Below are 20,271 nucleotides of genomic sequence, written 5' to 3' on the forward strand. Positions count from 1 at the left end.
AAAATTAGATAAGAGAACAATTTTAGCCTAGTTTACTTAAACATTTCCTTCCCCCAATCCCTCAACACGTAATTCATTTGAAAAAAACATGCGAGAGAGGATTGAAGAGAAAGGGGCAAGAAAAAATCCTGTTACTTGTCCATCCTTGTAGTATTTCCTGAGATACTAGATGCAGTTACTCAGAAAATCAACAGTTCATGAAACAAAAACAAAATGGTTTAAAACATTTCCTTGCCTTAATGTGTTATTAAGCCACTGAGTCACTAATTTCCTCATCAGCATGAAAACAGTTCCTATATAAATGACAACTATGAACTCAGAAGTTTTGCTAAGAGAGAGATCAGTATTACTGACACCGAAGATATTGTACAGGTCTTCAACTGATTCATCCAGTTGACCAGTGCCAGTTTATAGGAGGTAAGGGTCTTTTCACAGCAATAACTGGTTAACAGTCAGTGTAAGATGTCATGAACCCTTAGCTGTGATTGTTAAGCATCTTAGCCTTGTTGGGTGCATTCATTACAGTCTAATGGTGGTCTGTCTTGGTAATTGTTAGTTATGAACAATGGCCTACACACTCTAAGTCAATAACAGGACATGATCGAGGCTTATCTTAAAGTTTCATGCGTATGAAATGTTAATTTCTCCAGAGTACCTGCATACAAGTCAGGGTGTTTCGTTTGCTGCGCAAAAATAACCCCTAAGGCTTTGGAAGCTCTGAAGATAAACCCTGTGGTATCCCTAACAGGCTGGAAGGAGAGGAGGAAAAAATGTCTGCCTTGGCGCGATTTGGATCTTGTCTTCTTGAATCCCCTTTTCAAGCTGCTATATCTCAGTGGCCCTAATAAATGTGGGTTTCAGTGGCATGGCACGCAAGGTAACACACACACACACACACGGTGTTTCTGGAGCTGGTGATAAACAGCACAGTTTTATTAATTTCACTGTTGATGATCCACCTAACTGAGACTCCCTCCCTCGGGAGAGATGAAAGCAGGAGTCAGCACCTACAGAGCATGTCAGAGAGGTGCCAGCTAGTCCGATTTTGGAGAGTGTAAAGCAGGATTGGGACAGGGAGGGACATAGCAACAATGGGCCCAGGGCCAACCATGCTGGTTTGAGAGGCAGCATGTTCCCCTGAGTTCCTAATCTGGAAAAGAAGAGTACAGCCCAGCCCAGCCAAACTGGAAGGTTTTCAGTCTCTGCACAGAGATAGGGAGGCACACGAAGGGAGCTGTGTGTATATCACCAGGAACTGGACAGCTAAATACTGGTTCTTGGCATATTACAGTGTACAGGTTGGGTCTCACAGAAAATTGGCATTATGGGAAGCTGAAAGAATTTGTACTTTGCAGGAATAGTTCAACATTTAGTGGGAATCATCTCTGACAGTAATGAGCAATGAGATAAATCTGCTTTTTCAATGATTCTCGAATTGGATCCAAATTTGTATTTTTTAAAACTTTTCAGTTAAGCTTCTTGAGTATAATTTCCTATTCTGTTTTCTAGTAATTAGTGAAATTATATCTCATTTCATTGTGGAATGTGTCTGCTCTGTGTGGTATTAGAACTGGAATGAGGTAATAGGAGGACTTCTGTTAGTGATGGGATAAGGTCTGCTCCATAGTGGAAATTCAAATTTTGTGGTTGTCCCACAGTGTCATATGCTGGCCTAACCAAATTCAGTCCAGCATTATTCAAACCTTGTTTCTAATAATACATAAGGTGATCACTTCCTTAACGCAGTCTGTTGCCAAACCCCAGTGGAATGAAAATGCTACCAGAAGAGCTGAGCTTCATAGCATTGTGACAGCAGGACCTGGGAAATCTGAGAGAAACCTATTTCTAAAAGTGCATTTTTCCCTCTTTTGAGCCAGAAAAATTGTTTCTCAAAAAGATTAATGAAAGAGAATGATTTACACATGAAAAAGTTGTATTTCAGAAATGATACATTACATCTTTTTGAGTCGCAAAAATCAAAAGAAGAAAAGAAAATGGACAGTCCTCAGGACAGTTCAAAGAAGTTTTTGAACTATAAAGAAAACTTAGTTACAATACCAGAAGACTTATTTTAGCATTCATCCTGGTTGTTACTTTTAAAGAACATTTCCCAGTTTAATTGGGGTTGAAAACTGTTTTTCCATTTTTTACAGAAAATTTGTGGGAGGAGTTGTTAAGTAATGTCTGTCAATAATAAAAGGCAATAAAATATGAGTTGAGTTACATGGGTTAAAACAGTGTAAACCAAGAATTTAGGGGAAGCAAACTAATGGAGCTAAACTGGTATGTTTTTCTGAAAGATGTTGTCATCATATATGGTTGCAGTAGGGGATGTCTGAAATCTAAACTGCTGAAGCAAATGGAAAAATCAGATTAGCTAAGAAGGTTTTTAAGCCAAATCCTATATCATGAAGTTAGCCTACACTCAACTGAATTTTCCAATAATTTCACTAGGAGTATTGCCTGGAAAAAGGCTAGAGAGTTAGACTTTGGATAATAAGAACATGGTGGAATGTTTCTGGGTTAGTTTTATGGAACATAATAAAATAGTGGGCTATAAAATCAGAAGCACATAATATAAGCAAACTACAAACACTCTATAAAACAATCTCTCTATTTTAACTCTGGGAGAAAATATGACTTAGGAAGTGAAGGAACATTTCTTGCAAATATGTCTAACTAGCCAGTATTTAATGTGGAAAATCAAATGGGCGACAATAGCCTCTTTTGCACTTCAGTATTTTAATAATTCTCAGTTCTAGAAAATAAATCCATGCTCCTGAGATTATGACTTTACAAGGATAGCCTATTACCCACATTTACTTTTCTGAGTTCATCAGAAAAAGGAATCCCAGTGAGCTCTTTATACCTATACATTTCTCAGTATAATTTGTGTCTTGTGCATCTGTCTTTTAGATAACAGACATTTAGGGACCAGGTTTCTTACAAAACACCAAATAAATTGTTAATCTAGGTAAAAAAAAGATATTCTTGGGCAACAAGAGGAATTGCTGAGCAGATTTAACTTCAGAACAATAGTAGGGATTTCTGCAGCTTGTAAAAAGTGGCCAGATTTATTTTTGCCAAGTTTTCATTTAGGACATTTTGAGCTATGTGAATGCGGCAAAGATATATAAGGACACTCCCACCTGTGATTGCCTATGCTCATCTTACCTTCTGCAGACAGACCAACTTTGCATTGCTTGTGCTGGACATTACCTATCTGCGGTGTGTAAGTGCAACATTACCTAAAGCCAACAGAACCAGCCTCTCACGCAGGTTATTGGTTTGAGCATTAATACAGTTATTCCTATGCAGAGCTGTCTTTTGATCAGTTCACACAGAGCATGGGCAGAGTGTGCTCAAAACAAGATGCAGGACAGAAAGTTATGCCCTGAAGCAGCCAAGAGACCAAAGGTCTTATCCAGCTACCAATTATAACTACCATAATTCTTCTTTACTGTTTCTGGATACTTGGAGGAAGAAAACAAATCATTTTTCTGGTGAGGAACCCCACTGTGGAACCTCTGCGTGTGCTACTCTAGGGTTTTGGTGCATTTGTGCTGTGTTTATGATTGCAGCTTGGGCAAACCTTCCAACTGGGTACTGGAGGGTCGTAAAACTCTGACGGCAGAGGTAGTGTTGTGTTTTGTTTTGTTTTGTTTTGTTTTGGTTTGGTTTGGTTTGGTTTGGTTTGCTTTGCTTTGCTTTGCTTTGCTTTGAGTAGGCCACTGGTTGAAAACATCCGAGGTGGAGATGCGGTGTCACAGAACGCGGGGGAGGAGGCAGACTAAACATTATATGTATTACTAGACCCTCTTGAGGACTGGAGTCAAAAGATTTGACTAGCTGAGTTTGCCAGTGGAAAGGCAGATATGGCTGATGCTGCTTGAGCTGCCCTAAAGGGGAACTCCCACAGAGGACAGGAGATGCCACATGTCCTGTGTAATGGTAGGTCTTCCCTCTACAGTGCAAGACTGATTCCATTTCTAGTCACGACTCTTGGCTTTGGGGCCTCCACCTGAGCCATAATCTTGACTTGCTGATATTCATGCATGGCATGTCCCTGTTTCCAGTGGGAAGAGTAATCTCTGGGCAAGAGAAAATTGTTTCAGTGCACCTAGTGGCATGGGGCTACCCTGATGTGCATGCAGTCTGTCAGGAACGAGGGCACACAGTGGGCAGCACTTTAGGAAGAATCTACGCCCCGCCGCTGCTCCATGTGGGATTTGGTTACTGCCCACTTCAGGCAGAGCCTGGAGAGGATGATCTTGCAGGTAGAGGAGGAGTCTAGGATTTGAATTACCCAAAGTGTAGTTTGTTTTCTGCCACAGTCTTTTTGTGCTGTTTTAGGCAAATCAGTTAGATCCTCTGAGATACTTGTAACAAACTTTCATTGACTTCACAAGAGCTCCGGGTCTGACTGCCCTTGAGAGGATGGGCTCTTCTTCTCTGCTCTGTAAAACAGTCACAAAAGTGTTTCCCTCACTCACAGTGGAGCAGAAATAGAATCAACAACGTATCATCTGGGAGACTGTGCCTTGTGGGTTAGCAGTGTGCTGGGTGCAGAGGCATCTCCAGTTTTTCTGTTGATGGGATTTCTTAGCTCACGTGCAGTGTCACGCGAATCCAGCTTTACTACTGTTTTCAAAGTTTGTTCAGACCAGAAACAGCCTTGGTACATTCATGCAGATCTAAGACTGGGCTAATAACAGCTGACTCCAGCCTGAAAGCCCTGCGAGCAAAAAGCAGAGATACATGAGTTGGCTCTGCAGAATTCTGTTTGGCTGTAAAAGTTATAACACCTGTCTAGTCTGCACTGCTCCATTATCCACTGAACCTCAGCCCCCAAATGTGCCAGCTAATGGGAAGCTGTCTGCAGATTAACTTTCCTAAGTGTTGCACTAATGGTGGCCATGTAAGTTCCCTGAAAGGATTCCTAGGCCCTGTAGATCTTCAAGTGGTGTAACATAGTTTCTTACCTGTATTTCCTACCTGTATCCTCAATCAAATGATCATACTGATTCTTCATCTGCCAGACATCCAATATTTCTCAATGCTATGAGAAGTGTATGTGGACCAGGTATACATGAAGTCCCTGACTAGACTTGACAAAATTACACATGGAACAACTTTTCTGAGACTTTTCATTGAGACTAACTGTTTTGTGAGAATATATTTTTGTGAATAGCTTCAGGGGAGAAAAGAACAAAACATTTTGCTTCCTTACACTCAATACATTTTGATTGGACTTGATTCTTTTATATTTCTTTTAGTAAAAATGATACATTTGAAATGTAATTCAATCTTATAAAGTTAGTCTTTCATTAAAAAGCTGATATTTCTATTTTCTTTGTTCCAGCCCAGCATGGAAGAAAATATTTGGAGCTTCAGAATTACCCAAAGGACAGAAATTTTGGGGTTTGACAAGCTGTGCTGCTCACTGGGCCTGCATTTTGCATTTACTGAGCACTCTGATTGCTTCCAGACTGTGTTCTTGGAAGTTTAGGAGGTTCTTTACAAGAGCGGCTTCTGCCTGATGAATTCTGTCAGTTTGTGATTTACTCTTATTTTGGTCATTGTCAACTATCAATGTACCCATGAACCTCCTTGCTGCTTTATCAGCCTGAGTGGATGTACATGAACCCTAATCTCTGGTCTTTCCCATTATCTGCAACAAGGCCACCCCATTAGAGCTTTCTGATGCAGTTCAGCTGCAGGGAGCCAACGCAAGGACCATTACACAACACATAAAGTGTATATGCACATTTTCCCATGCTAATCTCCACACCCATTCCCAGACACTAACCAAGTATTAGGTGTGACAGAAGACCTTTTGTCAGACCCAGGTAAATGTGGTGGATCATTCATCTTTTTTGTCTTAACTGTAGCATTCATGCCTTTACTCTTTTTTCAGCAGCCAATGGGAGAATTAACTTCTTAGGAACTGGATGGGTTCTCTAGAGATTTCCAGAATAAAGAAGATAATGAAGAATGTATCTAGCATCCTAATTCTCTTTGGGGTGGAGTTTTGATTAAGAAATAATTTCCAGTTATTTCACAATCTGTGCCAAAAAAATGTTAGCAAAAAGTCAGCACCAGAAAATAAAGTACTCCTGGCTGGATGATAGCAAGGATGATTTCCGTGCAGCAGGACCTCCATAAGCTGAAAGGAGGGACAATGYTGGTCCACTGACAAAGACCTTGACAGATGCCACGTGTTCACCTCTGTTCCATTCCTGAGATTTTGTGACATAACAGCACAGAGTCTGACATAAATGGAAAAAAAAACAGGAATAAAAATATATTAAAATAACAGATTAAAAACAGCCTCTTTATCCTGGTTGATCTTCCTGAAATATTAAAAGCTAATTGTATTGTTATGAATAGAATGGCAATGTTTTTCTGTGTAYCTTTTTCCAGATCCCCTTATTACTGGATGATAGGAGTATATGAAATCTCAGCTTCAGTCCTCCCCAAAACTATCACTCTTAGTTTACCCTGCTTTGTGGCCTCTTGACACTGTGTAGCTCTCTTAATTGACCTGACAGCCCTAAGTCTTTACATTTTTCACCAGATACTCTCCTGCCCTCATTTCTCCTCCTCTTTCATGTATACAAATACATATATATATGCATGAGCTATTCAACTTTTGATTGAGTTTTAGTGCTCATGAAGAGTCTGAATGATAGTTCTTTGGGTCTTTTAAAGTCTGCACATTGCTTAGTCAACTGTGCTTATGGTTGCCACTTGGAGGTACTTGCAATTTCAGTTTTCTTCAAAGGAAGAGATCTGTTCTCTGTGTTCTGGCCTAAGACCGTCAGTTCAATCCATGTTGTTCATCAAGTGACCTTCAGAGAGCAAAAACATTCTGATATGGGTCTTACTGGGACTGGAAGCTGCAAGTGAAAGGCTGTGTATCTCAGGAATCTGAATTATTCCATATGTCAACAGTATTTGAAGAACCACGTGTGCGTCATGTTCTTGTTTGCAAGCTAATTAGATTACTTGTTTTGAAAGATGGATTAATGAATTAATCACAGGGTGCGGTGGATGTTTTTTCTTAATGTTCTGAGACCAGTTTAATCTGTGGGTTTTTTTTCTTCTATGTATGATTCATTTCAGAACTGGAAAACACAGAGTGGAAATGTGAAAATGATAGACRTGTTTAAAAATGAAAATGATAACCACTGCCATCTTTGGCATAGCGAGTTTTCTTTTATGTTATCTAAAATTGTAGATAGTACCAGCAACCATGAAAAGAGGCCATGATATGAAAGCTTTCTGTTTAATAAATCAGAGCTGAATGGCACAGGGTGTGGTTTTGGTTACACAAAATGTCAACCGACAGGTTTCTGGTTTGCAAAACTGAAACCAGAGGTGGTTCAGATCTTGGTATCTTCTTGTACTACAGCATTAATGGAAATCTACTATTTTTTTTGCCTATATTCAAATTAATTATATTTTGGGCAGCTGCTGATATTACAGAAGTCATTGACCCAAATTCATTCATCCAAAGACAAAGGCCAGCAGAGATTGGAATCTGGCTGTGGATTCTGCATAGAGGAAGACACTTGTTTCTGGCCTATTCAGCAGCTGTACTAGGTCAGACATTTATATATGTATACGCCTTTCCATTTCTTTTCCTCGTTTTCAGCTTTCCAATTCTAGACAGCTCTAGTGGGTCAAATTCTGAATGTCCTTTTCTTGATCACCTAAGTCCCTGAGCACTGTCTAGTGGGATCCCTGGCACCTGACACACAGGACAGGAAAGAGTCTAAATGTTAGGTGATGCCAAAGCATTCAGTTCTGAGGAGAACAATTCGTATGAACTATGAACAATCTGGTCTTCTATTACCTTTGAAAATGAAAGGTGGAGCCAGATTTTTAAATATATTTACCTAAATAAAGACATAGATACGTGACTAGGGAGGTTTTGAGAAAGTGTCTGGAAAAAGTGTCTGTCTTATTAGATCAATCAGAGTTAGACTGCTAGGCACTTTTAAAAATCCCACTAATCATTTACCTGAATAATCAGGGATCAGGTACCTTTACAAATGCAGTCTTTGTTTTCTAACCTGTTCTGTTTTCACCTTCAATGTGCCAGACACTCTCTATATAGGTACAGGATATGCAGTTCCTTCCCTAACAGCCTTTTTTTCCCCTCCTTTGCTACTGAAACTGAGGAAAGGACAGCCACCAAAGTACAGACTGCAAAATCTGTATTACTAGTAAAGGAGACATTGTGCAAATCAAATACATCCAACACTGTGTCTCTGACACAAGGCAGAATTTCCATGGCAGTTGATTAGGAAAATAACCATTTTTTTCTGAAAACTGAGTGACTGTTAAATGGAAACTAAACAGACAAAACACACAAAAAAATTAAGTCCTCATCATGTTTCAGAATGAGAGTATCCAAGCATCTGAAATAGAATAGGAATAAGTTCTACAACAGTGAATGTACTTTAGCAATAATGTATACCATTGCTTGATTTATCTTTAATTATGCATTGCAATTTCTCTTCTCATCTGTTCAGTCTGAATGCAATAGTGCAATCACTTAGCTGGGGCAAAACTCTTCAAGCTGTGCCTTGGTGCACATGATGGAGCATTGACTCCAGTGTGTTGATATTTATTGCATCAGCTGAAAAACAAAACAGACCTTGTTTCATGTTTTTGTATGTTTGATGGAGAAAAATATTACCATTAGGCTGTTGCTGAGTACAGTGATACACTTCAAAGGTCTATTAATACTACGTGCTTTCACCTGAGAGGCCAGACAGCTATTTGGATTTCTTATCTCTATGTTTGTACATTACCTGGTGTATGATAGTGCTGTATTATGACCATGTGGCCAACAAGTTTTTCATGCAATGCTCAGAGGGTGTAAAACAATGTTATTCTGTACGGTGAAATATGCAGCCTTGACCATAGGGATACAGTGTAATGCACAGAAAGCACAGTGGGATGGATTCGCTGGAAGGAACGGGGAAGAAGGCAAGGCTCACACCCAGGCTGACAGGCAGATGGGATGGCACGATGGGAGCCGGCAGCTCCCTGCGGACCTCCCCAGAMCAGCCCTGAGCAACACACGTGCTGCAGCCCTCGCTGTGCCTTGCGTCCTTTGCTCCATTACTCTGGCCCATGTGGCTGGACCGGCTATGGGGCAGGGCTGCCCCAGCGTGCAGCCGGCTGCCCACAGTGCGGCATGGTGCCTCTGTCCATCTGGGCACTCAGCAGGGAAGGGATTTCCCCAGGTAACGGCAACGGGGGAGTACCCCAGTCTCCCCGAAAGATGGACTCACTCGGATCCTGGATCTTTCTGTGGTGTCTTCAAATGCTTATTTGCATTTCCTCAGTTCAGCTGGCCTTACTTCTAGCATTATTTTACTCTTCACTTCAGATGGTCACTCATACTCATGGAATCATTGAATAAGTTGGGCTGAAAAGGGCCTCTGGAGGTCATCTGGTCCAACCCCCACTTCTAAAAAACAGCTTCTAAGCAAACTGTCAGGTCTTGAGTTTTCTGGCTTGCTGCATGAACATTATGCAAGCAGAAACTGTCAGAAAGGGTAAAGCAGGAAAAATGTGTTAAGAGCCAGATAGGGCTCTCTACTTCTTCCAGCTTTGGATTTCCTAGCTATGCACCACAATGAGCATCACTGAACAACTTTAAAAAATGACTCTTGTGAACAGGAGGGAATCTGGAAGAGTTGTGATTACTTTATTTTCCACTGATTTACCTTTCTCAAGGGTTTAAAATATGCCCTGCCTCTTTTCTTTCCATAAAGTCATCCGAATGGGTTCTCAGTGGTTTCCTGACAGGGCCAAGGATTTTAGCAATAAATAGTTTGATGGTGTTTTATTGCTCTGAGGTCCAGAGCCCCACCCTTTGGAGCTGAAACACAGCATGTTTGTGCAAAATGCCTTTTGGTCTAAAATAAGAAAGATTTCAAGACTTTTCAGTGAAAACTTGAGAAAAAATAAAACAAAATGAGCTTTTTAAAGAAGAAAGACTCAAACCTAAACACTATTAAGTGCTCGCTGTCACATTCAAAAGCATAATTCTGTCTGCTAGGTATAGAAATATTAACAAGTCTGTTCAAAAACTGAGCAACAAAGAGTTTGATGTTTCTCTGACAGCTCCACTTCAACGGATTTGGAAAGAGCCTCTTTATTGTATATCTGGAAATCAAGAGCACCTTTCCATCAGCCTAACTACAGAGTATAGTCTGTAATTTTCTTCAGTCTCAATTTTAAAAGGAAAATACAAAAATTGAAAAAAATGATTTAAGTTTTACTTCAACCATCTGTTTACTTTGTTTCAGGTGTTTGTGGCTTTAGATATTCTATGAAAATAAGAATTTATTGAAATTTATAATGTACTTTTTATCACAGTTCAGATTAACTCAGACTAAAAAGATATAAAATTGCTATTATGAGATCAGTTAAGGAGCCCAGTTTAATTGCCAGCACAAAAGTGACACCTAGATTTGATATCTGCTAAACTTTGATATATCAGAAGGAATATTCAAGCTACTTGATGAATTTTAACAAAACTGAGTAGATTTAAAAATTCATCCTTCATTATAAACCAATCTCTATGTATCTCAATATTGCCTTATATTCTGACACTGGAGAGTCTTGAAAATAATGTTAAAGCTACAGATTTTTTAAAGTCGGAAGGAATGATCCCTGATAAAACCTAAACAAGGAAATACATTTACTGTTAAGACAGAGATTTTCTAGTGTTTTTATATCATAGGCTTAATAGCAGTTTTGGTCCTATACCCATTTGGAGATATACTGGAGTAAAGAATCGAGTTAATGTTTCCTTTCCCAAGTGAAACATATTGCTCCACTATAGAACACAAACATTCACATTGTGCATCCAGAAACTGTGTGGGCGCTGAAATAAAGGTAGGAATTTTTTTTTGCACATTCACAAAGAAGAGCTCAGACAAAGCAGATATACATGCTGCTGCATGAAGAACCCTGAACTGTGCAAGACAGCTTTTCTGCATGTAAAGGAGGTTATTATGGCCTGTGGACTTGCTCCAGGTGTTGTTGAAATCCTTTGTGGAGTCCCACGGGCTGGCACAGTGGGAACTGTACAGACTTCTTGTAATGAAGTGCATCAGCCTGTATCCCTGTAAGAGTGGTAAATACCATTTGTCATCAATTTGTCATCAATGATGATTTTTATCATCAGATTTCCCTTCCACTTCTAGAGAGAAAAGAGGGGAAAAAAAATCTTGCAACTCTTGCTACTTTCTGCTGAAGGCATTTCTACAAAGGATTCTTTTTAAACATCAGGAAAACTCAAGATTTCTCCTTATTGACAACTGCTGTTATGATGGCAAGCATGATCCTGGTTTGATAATGAGCTTTTTAATCTCTTTTATCTCTTGACTTCTTAAATAACTTTTATTAGCATAATATATCCTCTTTATCTTACTTCCCACACACAGAGAAAAATACCCCAGAGAGAATAGTGTTCATATGCATTTATTAATTATTGGGAGTTTTATTATTGCATTTCGTACACTAGGCCTTAAAAACATTAATCATGCATTATCCCATTAGAAAAGATTCTGCACACTTGCTAAGTACGTAGCACCTTACCTCCAAGAAAGCTCACTGAGCAAGAAGTTACAATTCAGCTGGAAGATGTATGAAAGAATTTAACCTGTAGTTAGTATGTTAAGGCCTTGACTAGGGATATAGCATGAGAAACTATTAGGCCTAATATCACTGTATGTTCACCAGCTTGAAGTTGGGCCCCACTAGGTGAGAAAATGTGATCTACATTGAGTTCCAGTTGTATTTAAAACCCTTCACACACAAGAGTTAAGGACCTAATAAACTGTATCGAAGAGTGCCCATTTTGTCAATATTCATCTGAAATTACTGTCAGTGTTGCCAGTACAAAAGGAATCTTTATTAAAAGGGACTTGTTTTATTCACACATAATAGATACAATGTTTTACATTACATAACTTAGTCTTTAATTTGTCCGAATGATCTCTCTCTCTTTTTTGAATAGTTCAGACATTAACTGAGAATGCTCGTGTCTCTGGCATTAATTTGGAAATCACAGCTCATGATCACATCACTTGCCTAATACCTCAAACAGCATGCTTTTGTACTTCTTGTTTACATGGATTTTTTTGATATCATTGCTGTTCATTAGGCTGTATATACTATGATTAACATCCCTTCTCCTCAGCAATTAAGTAATTTCTCAGATGACAGAAAGTACTTTACAGGACCACCATACACTGAAAAATTAGGCTCACTTCAACAGAAGCAAGAATCTCTGTGCTAATTATCACCAGTGATAGTTATGCATAATAATTTAAAGCTTTCTAGAAAGATAGTGATGGACATTTTGCTTTCAATAACACTAATGTAAATGCATAATAATTCTTCTGGCACATCTGCAATGTGGTTCTTCCAGATTTATATCACCATAGTTAGATTGAATTTATCTAGTAGAACAGATTTCTTATAACTATCTGGATCACGAACAGCTGCCCTCAGCAGTACAGCTGACTTTAAAGCTTAGAGACCAAATCTTCCACATGTGTTCCAAGATGCAAGTTCACGGAGTTTTTTTAATGTAACCATTGTGTCTAATAAAAGATTGCTCAGTAAAATGTTCCACATTTTTCAACCTCCGCAGCTGATGAGAATCAATAGAAATGGGGACATTTATAGAAGTTAGAAATCTGACTCAAGGAATACAGTCTGAACTGATTGCCATTTTGCTCCTAAAGTATGGAATTATGAGAAAGTCATTTCTTAGTGCCAGTCATTGTTAAAATGAGATGTGATGAAAGAAACTTCTGCTTGACAGCATTAAGCCTGTGGGTAAAAAAAGTTATGTGTTTCCACATGGATTTTCTTCTTTTCTCTTTATGAAGTTTTAAATTCCACTGAAATATAAAGAAAGATGAAGCCACTCTCCTACTACTGGAATACTTTACAAAGCAATATGAGATTCTTCTTGAATTCCCTGAGTGATGCCACAGACTCAGGTAAAGAACCAGTTTATATTTTCATTTTTGTAAAGCCTTTGATATATTCCTTTGCAAGACACCACTAAGAAAAGAAGAGAAATTATGGATTGGAATGGAAAGTTAGAGAACAATGACCTTATTTGTAATGGAGTTTAGTTAAATCTGCTTATTTCAGCAACTGATGTTCAGTAGCAGGTGTGACTGTCCCATGCAAACCACTAGTCATAAGTTTCAGTGGAATTTTACCTATGCAAGACAAGATGAACCCTACTGATTGTAATCACTGCTTCCCTCCTCTGCAATAGAAATTTGCACTGTGACACACTATACCAGTTGTTGGACACTGTCTACTACAATAAAGGTTAATTTGCAGGATGGGGTGGGCCACATCAATTTTCAGCATAGCAAAATGCTAACAGTTGACCCAACCTTGGGCTATTGTTGTTTCATCAGCAAACTGAAAAGGGAAGTAAGTCATGAGTCATAAAATGCTGTAGATGATAGAGAATTATTTAGATTAGTCAAAGCCACAGGAGTCTGGAGGGATATTAGAGTAACCTAAGAACATTAAACAAAGCAGTGCAGTGGCAGCTGAAATTCATTGCAGATAAATAAGAGATTAAGGTATTTACCTGGAAAGAAGGACAAATTATACAAAGTGGAATAGCTTCACCAAGAGAATGAAAGAAACTCCTGTGGCCTTCTCCTGTCCCCCCAGTCCTCCAGAACATGGTTGTTAGGGAACCCTGCAAGAATTATAGCTGTTTTAGGCTAAATTCCTGTTTGATATCAGGTAGATAAGGGATTCAAATTCAGACCGCTGATATTTCACTGACTGCCCTAGCAATAAGCCCTCAGATTTTGAATGATGYTTTTATACAAGAAAAGAGAAAGCATGTGGGGCAGCTGCATTATAGAGACACCAGGAAAGTGGCCACTGCTGCATTCTGGAGGGGAGTCCAGTCCATAAAAAATGCTCTCACTGAGCCCCTGAGGTGGAACAAGCAGAAGAATATCAAATTCTTGGACCCCTTCCAGGACAGCTGCAGTTCTAAGCAGAAATGCTGCAGACGTAATTGGTTATGCTTAAGCCGGCTATCTTCACAAATGCTATTCAGATAGCGCAACAACAAACAGGAGACCCAGCAGCAGATAATCAACTTAACTAAGCATCCCTTGAGATCAACTCCTTATTGAGCCAGCTGAGCCATAACAACTGCTGGGAATGAATGAAATTGATGCAATTTACTGACTTTGTTCAAACAAAGACCTCCGTGGGAAGTGATTTAAGAGACAGCTAAACTCTGCTAGAGTCATAATTAGTAAATAATAAGTTTCATTAAACATATTGATCTATGCAACTAATTCAGGATAATTAATAAAATCATATGACAGAACAAGCTCTATTTTTTCCCCAAAACATTTTATTAACTTTTGTTTTGAATTCATAATAGAAAACATTGTAGGTAAAAATAATTGGAATTCAGACATGGCTCAAATACAAAACAAAAGAAGGTGCAATATTATCACTGGAGGCATAATCTAACACAAGAAATATAATAACACCTCAAAAGAAGGATTACATGAGATTTGCAGAAGCTTCTGCTTTTCTGCTGTTCTTAACAGCCCCTCATAAACACAAATATCAAGATCCTCAGAAGATGTAAATTACTGTTGCTCCATTAAAATCAACAGAAATTTGCTGATTTATGCCAGGTGAGGATCTGGAGTATAATTTTGTGGAGATTTCAGGTGTCATGAAAAAGTAATGCCTATGTTTACATTTTAATAGTTGAGTAGCTGATCGATTGTCTTCTTCAGACACAGATTTAAGCTTATACTTCTTTCATGAAGGCTTCTGAAAGCCTTGACTATGAACATGACTATAAAGGATAGTCTACTCATATGATAGTGCCAAAGTATGTTTAATGGCAGAGCTATAAACTTCTGCACACACCTTTGGAAGGTTCCATTTCTTTAGCAAGCAGAAAATGCCAAAAAAATCCATGGTAGGGACCTTGCATTGTACTCTCCTTAGTTATACTAAGAGACTGTAAATTTTTCAAATCTTAATTGATTTGTAACAGCTGGAATATTCTCCCAAGGCAGTAGTAAAATTCCACCATAAAAACATGGAAATTTAAATATTTGGTTTTTACCAAAGTATTACTGCAAATACAACAGAGCAGGAGAATGAAATTTAAGTTCATTCTTCTTCTATTAAATGCAGTTCTTCTTTCTAAAAAGTAAGTTGGAAAAATAGCAGTTCTGAAAGACAGAACTATTTGTTGATGTATTTGTTGATAAAACTGTATGGAAGCTACATTACAAAAGAAGAAAGTTAATTCAAAAGAAGGTGTTTTAAACATTCATATGCACACCAGATTTAAGACTTCAGGTTATATGTCTGAGGTTTTTTAATTAGTTTTCTCATCATTTTTCTGCGGAGTAGATTTCTTGGCTTGTTGATTCTTGGTTTCTGACTCCCTGCTGCGAAAATAAAGGAAGCAGTTAGGGAAACAGTATGACAAAACAGTTACCACTTTATTCTTTGGGTTTTTTTTTCCCTATTRTGCTATTCAAGCAGTTGAACAGATAATAACAACCATATTAGAAGTTGTAAAATATGTTCTGGGCTCCCCATTCTCACACACAAGGTTTCTAATATGTCCACCTTTGGCACCGAAATTTTATTTTGCTCCTCTTTTCCTGAAAAATCACAGTTTTTCTAGCTGTCCTAGTGTGATAGCAGAATGGAAGTCAAGATACTTCCACAACTAAAAACCTGCAATACTGATTGTCTAATTCAGGATATACGTATGAGCATGACCGTATCTGTACATGCACAACAGGGACTAAAGAAAACAAAAAAAAAAAAAAAAAAAAAAAAAACTATTACCATATTTCTTTGAACAACATGGGGACAAAGTTTAAAATATACCCATGGAAAATGAAGAGGAAAAATAATTTAGGCTTCCGCACAGAACTGGGTTTCACACAGAAGCTGCAGAGTGGTCAGAAACAGCAGTAAGGGTTATTTCAGCTTATGAAGGCCACGTGAAACACGTGCAAGTGCAGTTCAGGATACAAGTACTTGGCAAGACTGAATCTTTGTCTCTATGCTACCGATTTGCCTACATGCAGAGCCCCTAAGGTCAATTCCCAATCCCTTCCTTTTCACCACAACTCTTGTGTGTTAAGGTTGTTTATTTTCTTTTCTATTTTTTGTACTTAAATGAATCAGATACCTGTTCACTCCAAAAACTATAATCAGTTCAAACATATTTACACAAGGAAGGTCAACTGAATTCAACTCTAGACTCAAAAAGATAATGGGAAAGATATTAGGGATGAGAAATATGGGAGCAGGAGAGAAGGAGCGGCTTAAGTTGCCTTAAAGATCTATTTAATGTTGCTGGACACTCCCAAGTTATAGAAATGAATATGTATAGCTCAACATTAATTGGCACTAATTATGCCCTTAACTATGGGCTTTGGTTGACCAAGCCCTACTGAATTTTGAAATCTGCAGATTATTGAAAAAGCTTACAACTGACCCCGTATGTTTTGCTATCTATTGCTCTAGTTATGAGACAGATATTTCTTTACTTCTTTTTTCCACAGAAGAAAGAACTGTCAGAGTGGATGTGGCTGCACGCATGCAGGGGCAGAGCGTGCAGGTGAGATGCTGACGAGGTAACTCCCTTCCTTCTCTGCACGCTGAGCTGGAGCCTGGCCTCACCATCATCCAGGAAGCCAGAGATGCAAATGAGGTAGTCACAAGCATCTCGGGTAGAGCTTGCATGCCATTAAAGACTCCATTATAATACTAGAATGGCAGAGACACTCAGACTCGTTGCCCACAAAAATATTGCTGCCATGAGTAACTGGCAGACAATATTTTTACTTCTGAGGACTGTGCTTGGGGTGAAATTCCAGCTGCGCTGAAGTTCTCAGGCCACTGACTTTCAGCTCCAAAAGTTGAAGAATCAGGCTGTTACTTCCACATTTCCTCGCTTAAATCTTTTTACTACACATTAAATACTGCACTAGGGGAGCATATCCCATGTTTACAATGAATTTAATTTTTTGCTTTTTCTTTCCAAAGACACATGCTAGATGCAGCCTCAATTTTTTCCCCTTAGTATCAATTTTTTAAATATTGTGCTGTTTCTTACAAAGAAAGTCTGGTTCCTGAGTACTCCTGGGATCAACATGTTTTTCTCTCTCATTGATTTACATATCAAATTAATTAAACTAGAGTATTAAGCCTCGCACTAGCTGGTATGAACATATTGTTGCAGGTAAAAGCAGAATTGTTTTGACTTACAAGCAGAGCCAGTAGCTGATTTCAACAAAACCATTTAAAAAAAAACAATTATCATTCACTCCCTTTCCCCCCGTGGCCATACAAACAGYCGATTCAGGACAGCTGATGAGGCAGAAATCTTTAGTACTGGGAATGGGAAATCGGAACAAGCAGCAGGGAACCAAGAGATGGTAAGCGCTTTAAAATGCTAAGGAAAAAGTAAACTGATTTTTACAGCTCACTCTAGTCCTACTTAAAAATATCTGGAAGAGAGACCTTGATTTTTGCAGGTACTGAACAGTTTGAAAATTGATTCCTTGTGGCATCTAGTAGGTTAGACTTTTTTAGTGTGCCCTCCTCTACCATACATTTTCAAATGGTCTTACTGTCTCACATTGCATGGTTCTTGTCAGAAGGATTTAGTGTTGCTCCTCAGTTTTCCCTGCCCTTTAAAATTACTGAGTCAAAAATGCAAAAACTATACATTTGTAAAAAGCCTAGATGAGTAAAAGAACACTCTGAACAGTAGTTACTGGTATTTGGGTTGGTTGATCCGCTTTTGATTGAAAAAATACAAAATCTTACCTTTTCTACAGACATTGTAGCAATCTGTTTCAGTAACGAAGTTATTGGCATTTCCACCACAGCCGGTATATTTGAACTCCTTACATGTTTTGCTCTTGCTGTCATAATAATAGCGAGACACAGAAGAAGAACACAATCCTTCATCCTTTGGGCTATAGCATAACAACGGACCAGCTAAAAAAAAAAGCAGGGAGAGAGAGAGAAGATTTAGGTAATCTCTATGTCTGGCTTCTTAAAATCTACCCTACAGCAAATTTTGCAGATAAACAGCTCTTGTTCCCATTGAAATACCTTGACTGTTACCAATGACTTCAGAGACTTGCTACATCTTATTCTCTTCAGTTATGAATTCGCAGACAGCAACAGACAGTCCCCAAAATAATATTACTAGTGCACAAGTGAAATTCAGCAGCTTTCACCACGTGTGGTGCTATATGTTTGACAGCTGAGATGTTCAAACAATCTGGACCAAAGTCCAGTTCCATATATGTAGGAATATAATAATGATTCCAATGGAACTACCTCTGTAGATGATAGAGGTAGTATTTTATTTATTCTTTCTATGCAAATCCTGTCTATAAATAAATCTCTTGCAGCAAAAACTGCAAAACCCACCATTTTCCTCACAAGAATCATTTTACCTTTTGTCTCAACAAAATTTTACTTTTGATGCTAGAAACCTTTTACCAGTTTATTACATGTGCAAGAAGGAAACTAAAAATAATTTAGCTTTCACCTAAGAAAATGTTGCCAATCTGTCATCCACCAAAAATAACTTGTCTCATTAAGCACTAATAAAGCTCAGGCAGTGATAGTTCTGGTACATTCTGGTAGCCCTCTCTTCAAAGACAATATCTTGCACTGGATATTAATCTGGTGTTTATGACAATGTTTAGATATTCTCCCCTGCTTGCAGTTCCTATCTCTCTTCTTTATACAGTTCGTACAGAGAGACAGTGAAGAGTCACTTCAGATGAGGCAAAGAACTTTTATCAGGAGTTGAACTGACAAGTGTCAGAAACCCAAGCAACCTAACAACATCGCTCGCTCAGTCTTGAAATTTAGAAAGGCACTCTCCACTTTATATTATTTCACTTCCCTGAACATGACAGCCACAATATCTCATACATCTGCCTCAACACAATGCATGACCTTATCTCCCTTCAGATTATGCATGTACACTTCTTTAGAAGTCAAGAGATTGGTCGGGTGTAGCTGTGGGCATATTTAAGGTCACAATATTAAATTAACACAGTATTTTTGCTCTTTCAGTAACAGACAGCTGAGACAAGCAACACATGAAAGTCTGCAGACAATATAAACATCTGTTTCACAGAAATCTTCAAAAATACCACTGTAAGGGTATCCAGAGGAAAATATCAAATAAAATATCATCTTCATATCACTTTCAAACCATCTATTTTATTAAAAACTTGGAACAACCATTACTTTTCTCTGGCAGACAGTGGTCCACACAAGACTGCACATTCTTGAAGTTGTTGTCATTTCCATAACAGCCACCATAGATGAACTCCTCACACCTCATCGAGCTCAAATTAAAGGCATATCTTCTGAGATGACTTCTGCAAGGTCCCCCGTCAGCCTCCATCCGGCAGAATTTAGGCACTTCTGCAACAAAAAGAATTTCGCCCTCAGTATAATCCACCCTTCACGCACCCCATACTAAACAACATGGTAGGTTACATAAAGTGTTAATATTCTGGTCGCACACAAGGCTCAACTTGTCCAGCTGCCTCCGTTCTTTAACAAAGTGGGATAAGGTATACGGGGAGAATCCAATGCATTATTAATTAGCAACTAGTTATAATATTAAATTTAAAAGTTAACACATAAATCCCCCATGCCTCCTCTAATACGACTCTCTGCGTAGGCTTGAAAGCAGCGAGGCAGCTACCGCAAGCAGGGGGTAGAGGAGCCCCTCGAGCAGCGCAGCCTCCCCAGGCTCTCGCAGGCCCCCCGGCTGCCCCCCGGCCCGCTGCGCGCCCGGGGGGAGGACAGCCCCCCGCTGCGGACCGCGGCGCACGCCGGGGCCGGGCGGCGGCGGGAGCCCGGGGGCGCCCCGTCGGCGCTGGCCCCCGGGGGCGCGCGGCAGGGCCGGGCCCGGACTCACTCTTGATGGTCCAGCAGGTCTTCTCGCAGTCGTCGGCGGTGAGGAAGTTGTTGGCGTTGCCCAGGCAGCCCCCGTAGCTGAACTCCTGGCACGTCTGCGTGTACCTGTCGTAGTACCAGCGCGGCACCAGGGCGCGGCAGGGGCCGTCGTCGTGGGGCAGCAGGCAGGCGCGCTCCTTCTCTGCGGGAGACACAAGCGCCGGGGCTGAGGCCACCGCGGCC

At 39.4% G+C, this 20,271-nt stretch overlaps 1 protein-coding gene across 1 annotated transcript in view; it reads right to left on the bottom strand.

The window, feature by feature from the left end:
• Positions 1–15,326: 15,326 nt before the first annotated feature.
• The window catches only part of TFPI2 (tissue factor pathway inhibitor 2), a 6,665-nt gene continuing 1,720 nt past the window's right edge, over positions 15,327–20,271 (bottom strand). The window contains exons 2-5 of the mRNA XM_026072936.1: positions 20,051–20,230; positions 19,369–19,548; positions 17,920–18,093; positions 15,327–15,515 (exon numbers count right to left, since the gene is read on the bottom strand). Of these exons, the coding sequence (XP_025928721.1) occupies positions 15,412–15,515; positions 17,920–18,093; positions 19,369–19,548; positions 20,051–20,230 (638 nt within the window). The 3' untranslated portion in view covers positions 15,327–15,411. The remainder of the gene's footprint in view (positions 15,516–17,919; positions 18,094–19,368; positions 19,549–20,050; positions 20,231–20,271) is intronic.

Source organism: Apteryx rowi, unplaced genomic scaffold, assembly GCF_003343035.1.
Source record: "Apteryx rowi isolate R43461 unplaced genomic scaffold, aptRow1 scaffold_1093, whole genome shotgun sequence".
Lineage (NCBI taxonomy): Eukaryota > Metazoa > Chordata > Aves > Apterygiformes > Apterygidae > Apteryx > Apteryx rowi.